At 38.6% G+C, this 8234-nt stretch overlaps 1 protein-coding gene across 1 annotated transcript; it reads right to left on the minus strand.

Annotated features, from left to right (window-relative positions):
• LOC8057276 (F-box/FBD/LRR-repeat protein At4g00160) lies at positions 3138-5259 on the minus strand. Its single transcript, XM_002461788.2, has 3 exons — positions 4132-5259; positions 3886-4035; positions 3138-3763 (listed from the first exon to the last, which is right to left on the minus strand). The coding sequence occupies exons 1-3, from the start codon at positions 5155-5157 to the stop codon at positions 3374-3376; spliced, it is 1566 nt and encodes a 521-aa protein (XP_002461833.1). The 5' UTR covers positions 5158-5259; the 3' UTR covers positions 3138-3373.

Raw genomic sequence — 8234 nt, forward strand, 5'->3', positions numbered from 1 at the left:
CGTAATAGCCAAAGTGTCGTTGATGTTATATAAGAGCATTCATAATGCATAAACCATCATAGTTTCTATAGACATTAATTATAGTGTTGCCTAAGCATTTTGCTGATGTAGCAAGGTAGTTATTGAAAAGAGAGCAAAAATCATAAAAATTAGGTCTAAGTTAGTACGAGATCCAAGACATGAAGTAATATGATTAGTTGAGAATAGAGAGATATTGAATGTAATTGGATAAAAAATATTTTGTAGAAATTATTTATTAAGATAATGATTTCTATATATATTGTCTATAGAAATTAATATATAAAAAATACTTGTATTTTGTAAAACACTTGTATTGGGAACTGCCTTAAGGCTAGTCTCAATGGGGCTTTCATGGCTCAGTTTCCAAAACACTTATTTTGGAAACAATGTGGAATAGTTTTATCTCTATAAAACTATTTCTAGTTCCATGAAACTTCACTATCTTTATTTTTATTAATATAGTGTCTCGTCAGCATATTTAATATGCATAAAACTTCCATAAAAATGTCATGACCGTCATACTTGGAGTATATCATATCATGATCTTCAAGTGCACGTTTGTTAGCCTGGACGGCCTTCTGGGAAAGGCCCACCAGCTGCAACGGTCCATATTTGTTTGTTTGGACGCGTCTGGGGTGACACACAGTGCACTTAAGGCCAGTCTCAATGGGGAGTTTCATAGCGTTGTTTCCAAGACTGCCATGTCATGTGAAATGAAATGAAACTTGAATGAAACACCCACTCTCAATAGAGAGTTTCATTTTATAGTTTCATAGGCATTTAATTCTAAGACTCATAGAGAGTTGGTAATCGTGCCAAGAGAGTTTCATCTAGATGAAACTCATTTCTTCTCTCTCTTCTTAAATACACTGCCATGTCATCAGAAAAGCCTATGTGGCAACCTATTTAATGCAAATGAAACTCATATGAAACTCCCATTGAGACTGGCCTAAGAGCCTGCACTGGAAAAAAATTAAATTAACCGTCATTTGCTTAAAGCACCTGTGAGTTTACATCCAAAAAATACTGCTGAATTAGTGCTGAAAAACAGGCCAAATTATATGGCATGAATTGCCATCAAAAAGTATAAAAACATGTACATAGAGGGGTAGTATTGGCATAGTTGTCTAGCGAGGAGTACTTCTTGAGAAAAAGGGAGCATGATTGGTTCTTTGTAGAAAATAACCAAGGAATTTCGTGGAAACTTTGTGCAAAAGTATTTTATTCCTTACATTCATCCAAATCTACTCATTCTATTCAAAATTGTAAGTTGTTTTGACTTTTAAAGATACATAAGCTGTTTTTGGCTTTTCAAGATACATAGGTTGTACTATATATCTAGACCTAGTATATATTTAGGTGTGTAGCAAAAGCTAAAATAATATATAAAAAAACAAAATAATTTATAATTTAGAATAGAGGGGTTAATTCTCTTTGGATCCCAAAGAAAGAAATTCTCTAAATTGTATTGATTTTTCTGTTGTTTGTTGGGTTTCATCGATTTATTATCCTCCAACTAAAAAATTGTAAACCCTCTCACTATTTGAAGCTCCAAATGGGCTCAACCGGTTCCTAGCATTGAGCTAGGCCGTTTGCTCCTTGCGTCATCACGTTAAAATGCACCTCAGCCCAAAGTGATGAGCCATAATTTGCAGACGTTGAGATGCAAGGGCATTATTGATAACTTTTGCAGAAATAAAATAAATCCTCCACCTATTTCCTTTTTAGGAGTTGGAATAAGCATATCATAGATCTGGTAAGTGAACTATTGGGATGCTCTTATATTTATCCAAATCTACTAACTCTTTCTCTGAATTTTTCATGCTGCTTGCTGGCTTTTCATCTCTATGGATTGTATGGATTTTTCATGCTGCTTGCTGGCTTTCCATCGATTTATCCTAGAAAATTCTAAATCCTTTATTGTTCAAAATATCTGAAGCTCCTAATATGCTTTGGTCAATTTAGTAATGGTACGGATTTTAGGTCCAATGGTTTTGGTTGTGGAGTCATTATTCCACCCATGGATTTCAGGTTCAGATACCCAAAAGATACTAGGTTTGGTGCGGATTATACATTTTCCCCACGGATCACTATTAGGCCCCAAAACTGATCAGCCCACTAGCTAGTAGCCCATATAATATCCCTATATAACTCTCAAAATCTTCAATCCCTATCCCTCAGCCTCTCCTGTTTCCCCTCCCACCAAACGACTGGCTCGACTCGACACTCCGTGAGACCATGACGACGCCTAGGTGCAGGCGCCCACTCGTCGCCTAGCAAGGTTGCAAGGGCCGGTGCGCCTAGCCGCCCAGCAGTTGTCAGCACCACCACTTGACCACCTACTGACTAGGGCTAACAAGGCAGCGTGCCCAACAGCTACTGGCGCCCCACGATGCAGCGTGAGCCAGTAGAGACCACTGCCGATGGACCCAGTTGGGACGAAGGCGAGCAAATGGTGCAAGGGGCTAGGCGGTGCATGGGATAGAAGTAGTGCACGTGGCCGCGCCTATCGTTTGGCTTCATTTGCCGCCGTGAATCTGTTGCTGTATCAACCAGCATCGTCTCGTCGTCATAGTTGTTCTTGGGTTTCGAAGGATCCTTTGGGTTTTGGGGATCCATCGGGTTTAATTTTAGAGATGGGTTTCCACTCAAATCAATGTTTGAGGCAGATTCGGGTTTTTGTTTCTGGGTGTGTGGAGGCTCCACCCGATCCAAACGCGACCAATTGCCAATCGATTCATCCCTTGAGCCTGGCCTTTCAATTCATCCCTCATCCCGAGCTAGGCCGTCTGTTCCTTTGCCCATCACATCACCTCAGTGGCTCAGTCCAATTGTAATGCAGCTCAGTCAATGGGCTGAGCAGTAAACTCACTAACGAGCCCAACAGACCACCAAACGTAATTTTGGGCTCTAGCTTATGCTATAAGCTAAATTTAAGACCAATCAGCCCAACAAACTACCAAATGTAATTTTAGACCCCAGTTTATGCTATATATAAGCTAAATTGAAGACCAATCAATTAACTACAAGCAGCCTGTTGCGCTACCGAGCACAAATAAAGAAGATCAAATAAGGGAACATTTTGAAACAAAGTTATATTTTCACATTAGCTCTACTTTATTAACAACATTACCTGCCACATGCCCACATCAAACATTGCCAATAACTTATGCATAAAGATTTAGTGCATTACAGATTATAGACGGCCAAACTGTGGCACTGTCAGACTGCCACAATTACACAAATCTTACAATATACACAGTTCATTTAGCAACCCCCTACTCCAACATTTGAAAAATGAATAGACCTCATCCAATTTAACAGCAAGCAGGAGTACAGAGTCAGGCAGTAACTACTCAAAGGATATGCATGCACCAACCCCTGCTTCAACACATTCAAAGGGATCGCTTATAGACAAATCATGGACATGATTGATATGCAAAAAATCATGGCGACAGCTTTCAGTAGTAAAATAAAACCGAGCGCATCTTGAAGCCCTTTTCTCCAGCTGGAGCAGCCGGTGCTGCTTTGCAAGAAATCTATCAGTCACACTGTCCCTTTGGCACTCAAATGTCATTGACTCCAGCATCTTTGCGTTCAATACAAAGAATGTGGCAAAGTTAACTTGTGGCCTTATGCCTTGATAATTATTCAACACGACTGTCTTGAGACTGATGTCAAGGCATTTAATAAGATTATGATGCTTACGGTGCCATAAATCATTGTCTCCCTCCTTGTATGACTGAAAAGGAAAAAAAAAACAGTATACAAATTCAATCAATTTCAAGAAGAATTGACAAATTAAATTAAATCAGATCCAAAGAATATATGAATACAATGAATTTACTAGTTTAGTATGTTTACCTGGATATACAACTTCTCCAAGCATGGGAAGCATCTTATTAAGTCAATAATCACATCCAGGCGAAGTTTAAAAATATTGACTGCTAAAATCTTGACAGTACATGCCGGTGTTGTCGAGTTAATGACCTGGAATCCCTTTATGTAGCATGGCTGCATGACAATGCGTCAGCAAATTTATAAAATTCGATATTTTCAAAAAAAAAAAAAGCCTACACAGCTCAGAACCTGTAGGCAACCAAGAGGTACCTCAATAATCGTAGAGCCCAACGTGAGTCTGGAAGAGTAATCAGAATATTTTAGGCAACCCAAGGTCTCTAGACTGGGTGCTGAAATAACTGACACTTGCATTCGCATGGGCAATTGCGGTGGTCGATGATATAGAATCCTTTTAAGGCAAGGGGCATCCTCGATGATGAATTCTTCTAAGAATGTCACTGTTGGTTCATACCGACCATTAGCACCCACCCCAATGCTTGTAAGGCTAGCTGAGCTGATCCTGACACAGCGGAAGCCAAAGATGGTGCTAAGCAGCAAGCACTCGAGGACGGGAGAAGCAGCAATGATGCTATGCAGGGAATCCTCCGAAATGCTGACCCATTGAAGTGCGAGCTTCTTGAGCTTGGGGAACTGAAGCGCCTGGGCGACGTCGTCGGAGAGGTGGCACTGGCTGAGAGTGGCCACGCAAAGGCACGACGAGAAGCGGAAGGTAGACGCCGGCTGAGGTGGTGCTTGCGACACATCCGGCGCATACATTTCGATGCAGCAGTCAATCTCCTGGAGGTTGTCGAGGGCGGGGGATCGGAGCCAAGCATCCACAATGGCGGGGTAGTACCGCAGGTGTTGTGAGGGGAAGCGAAAGCGGCGGCCGGGGCCCCGGTGGGCGGAGAGGATGCGGGAGACGACATCGATGGTGCGAACGTCACGGCCGTCGAGGTTGAGAGGGGCTGAGCGCCAGAGATGGCGCCACCGGGTGGCGAGGGTTTGGGTGCGGGCGGCATCCTTGGTGGGGAGGAGAGAGATGACCTCACCCAGAATGGCGTTGGGGAGGAGGCTGATTCGGTCGACCCCGTCTTCTTCCCCTCCGACGGCTCCAGGCGGTGGATCTTGGATGTGGGATTCATCTCCTCCGGCTCCCGGACCCGGAGGATTGGATTCAGGCGCACTCGTCGCTGGTACCAGCGGCGAGATGATTGCTCCACCCTCCTGTTCGGGGCTCTTGCGCGCCTCCGGCTTCCTTCTCTTGGCACGGCGAGCCGCCGCCAGAGTCTCCATGGCCTGCCTGTGGGTGACTGGGGGAGTGGGGGAACAGGGAACAAGAGCACACGGCTGGCTGCCTGGCTCAAGACCGCCGCCCGCCGCCACGCTTCTCAACCGACGAGGTCGGGGGGTGCGCAGCGTGCACCGTGCTGCATCCTGGGCCTCCTGTTTCCGATCCGGCCCATGGGCCCAGCCCACCTACGTTAGGCCTCACAACCACATTTCTAATGCAGCTGCAGCCCAACAGAGGATTGGTAGATGATCATGTTTTCCACCGGAAAAAGTCTATTTTTCCTCCATCAATCTATACCTATTTATAAAAGGAGAAAATTCTGCCTATCCGTTTCCATCTAGAATCATCACCGGTATGTTGTAGATGAGGAAAAAAAGAATAAAAGATTTTCTAGGATTCCCAATGCAAAATCTTTTATACACATTTGAGCATATTAAAAATAAAGAAAAGATAGGGGCCTAAGTGTAAATTTGTCAGCCAATCTGCTGGAAGAGCCGCATCCAATCGGCCCGTAGATAGATCGGAAGAGGAAAAAAAATAGAACCTTTTTTAGGTTCCTAATCCAAAATCTTCTATAAAAATTAATAAATATATAGTAATTCATAGAAAAATCTAAAAATTACAAAACAAATTTTGTTCAGCTCCACATATTTAGATTCATATAGTAAACAAAAAAATCACAAATTTTAGTATATTTTTTTGCTGGTAGATGCTTGTCTATGCTTTTTAGTGTAAAACTAAAATTGTAGTTATCTTGCTTCAATTATTATGAAAATTTTATAATAGCCTATTTAATGTGATGCTTGATTTGTGGTAAAAGTTTTAGCGCAATTTCTATATATCTTACTGATTTACTAATTTAGCTAAATTTATGCTTGAGGATGCTTACACTACCTTTGCGTGTGTTGTTATGTCATATGAACACTTTATAAGTTCATGTGTTTATAATCTACATACATTTAACTGATATATCATATTCATAGAAATCCTAATCTAAATAAAAAAATAAAGCTACCAACAAACTTCTCATTTTTAATATAATACTAAGGTATATGAAGAGGTAATATTAAAGTAAGAGAATGTTTAATTAATTTCTATTATTATTATTAAATAAATATGTCTCCAAGCTACATATTATTTTAAATATTAACTATCTAATACCATAGATGTTATGGTTATCAATAAAATAAATTATAGACTTTAAATTTTATAAAAAAACATAAACATAAATAGAATGTAACATTATGTCATAACTTTCTATGGTCATTTGATGCTTTTCCCCCGTTGCAACACACAATAAAAATCAATCTCAAAATTTACATAGACTTCGGCTTACCAATAAAAAGTGTATTGTTAGCTTCTTGTCTTTTTACGAACAATGCACAAATTGACAGAAACTTATACAATCTATATAAAATCAAAATCAAATCTACAAATTATAATTCAAAAGTTTATTAGGCTCCTTTCAACCAAAGAGTATAAAGTGCCATTGCGCGTGAAATAAAAATCCTAAAAAGTCTAAGAGCATGTATATAAACTATATATGAACAGTCTGCTTCAAAGTCAGTTGTAAAAGCTTAAAAATTGTCAAATTTAATACAAAGGATAAAACACAAATAAATATAACAAAGTGCTCATTTTTTACAAACGTCTATTTGCTCCCGTAGCAACGCACGGGCATATTTTGCTAGTTTTCACAAAAGTTTGCTTTTTCTCACTCAACTCTAAAACTGGATAAATCATCTTCCTTAACTTTTCAAACTGTGCATTTTACCTCCCTAGAGCGGTTTTTAATGCAGTTTTGCTATAGTGAATGATGGTTTTACTATAGTGACGGTGGTTTTGTCTTTTTCTTTTTAATTATTTTGGCTAAATATTTGAAAAATCATAGTAAACCATAGCAAAAATATATAATATAAAATTAAATTTTTTTTGACTCCACATAAGTAGATCTACTCAGTAAACATATAATATAGTATGCTTTAGTACAAAGTTTTTGCTATAAATTATAGTAAGTCATAGAAAAATCATAAAATAGAAACTCTAATTTTGTTGGACTCCACGAGTATATATGCACCATGAACATATAATATGGGGATGCTTTAGTCCGACAAGATAATCGTAGAAGCTGCAACTATGTATTATTTTATAGATTAAAGCTACAACAAACATTTGTACTAAAGTATACCATATTATATATTTACTGTGTAGATATGCTCATGTGGAGTCTAACAAAATTGGATTTTCTATTTTATGATTTTCTTGTAATTTACTATGATTTTTCAAATATTTAGTTGAAATAAATAAAAAAGAAAAAAAGACAAAACCTTTATAGCAAAAACTTTGTACTAAAACATATAACATTATATGTTCATTATGTAGATCTACTTATGTGGAGTCCAACAAAATTGGATTTTCTATTTTATAATTTTCTTGTGATTTATTATAATTTTTTAAAGATTTAGTCGAAATAATTAAAGAAAAGAAAAAGACAATACCGTCGTCACTGTAGCAAAACCGCCTTCAAAACCGCTCTAGAAAGATAAAATGCACAGTTTGAAAAGTTAAGAGAGGTGATTTATCTAATTTTAAAGTTAAGGGAGGAAAAATAGACTTTCGTGAAAGTTGAGAGAAGAAAAAATACACCTTTTCCTTTTCCACTCAAAAATCAATGAGATATCAGAGATCGACGACTGGCCGGGTGCGGTTGTATCCGTCTGAGGGCCTATTCTGTTCATCTTTTGTGTGCATTTTTAATGACTCTTGTGGAAAGAAAACAAATTATCTCCCTACTACTCTTTAGGAGTTGAAATAATCTTAAATCTGACGAGTGAACTGTTGGAGATATTATATTTATAATAATCTACTAAGTCTTTCTTTGGATTTTCATAAAAACAATTTTCTTTGGATTGTATGGGTTTTTCCTGCTGCTTGTTGGGTCGTCATTGATTTATTCTTCGACTACAAAATTCAAAATCCTTTATCACCCCAAATACTTGAAGCTCCAAATGTGCATTGGCTGATTCCTCTCACTCCCATCAGTCTAGCCTTTCAATCCATCATTTTAATTCGGACAAAG

The sequence above is a fragment of the Sorghum bicolor genome, chromosome 2, assembly GCF_000003195.3.
Source record: "Sorghum bicolor cultivar BTx623 chromosome 2, Sorghum_bicolor_NCBIv3, whole genome shotgun sequence".
In the NCBI taxonomy this organism is placed as follows: Eukaryota; Viridiplantae; Streptophyta; class Magnoliopsida; order Poales; family Poaceae; genus Sorghum; species Sorghum bicolor.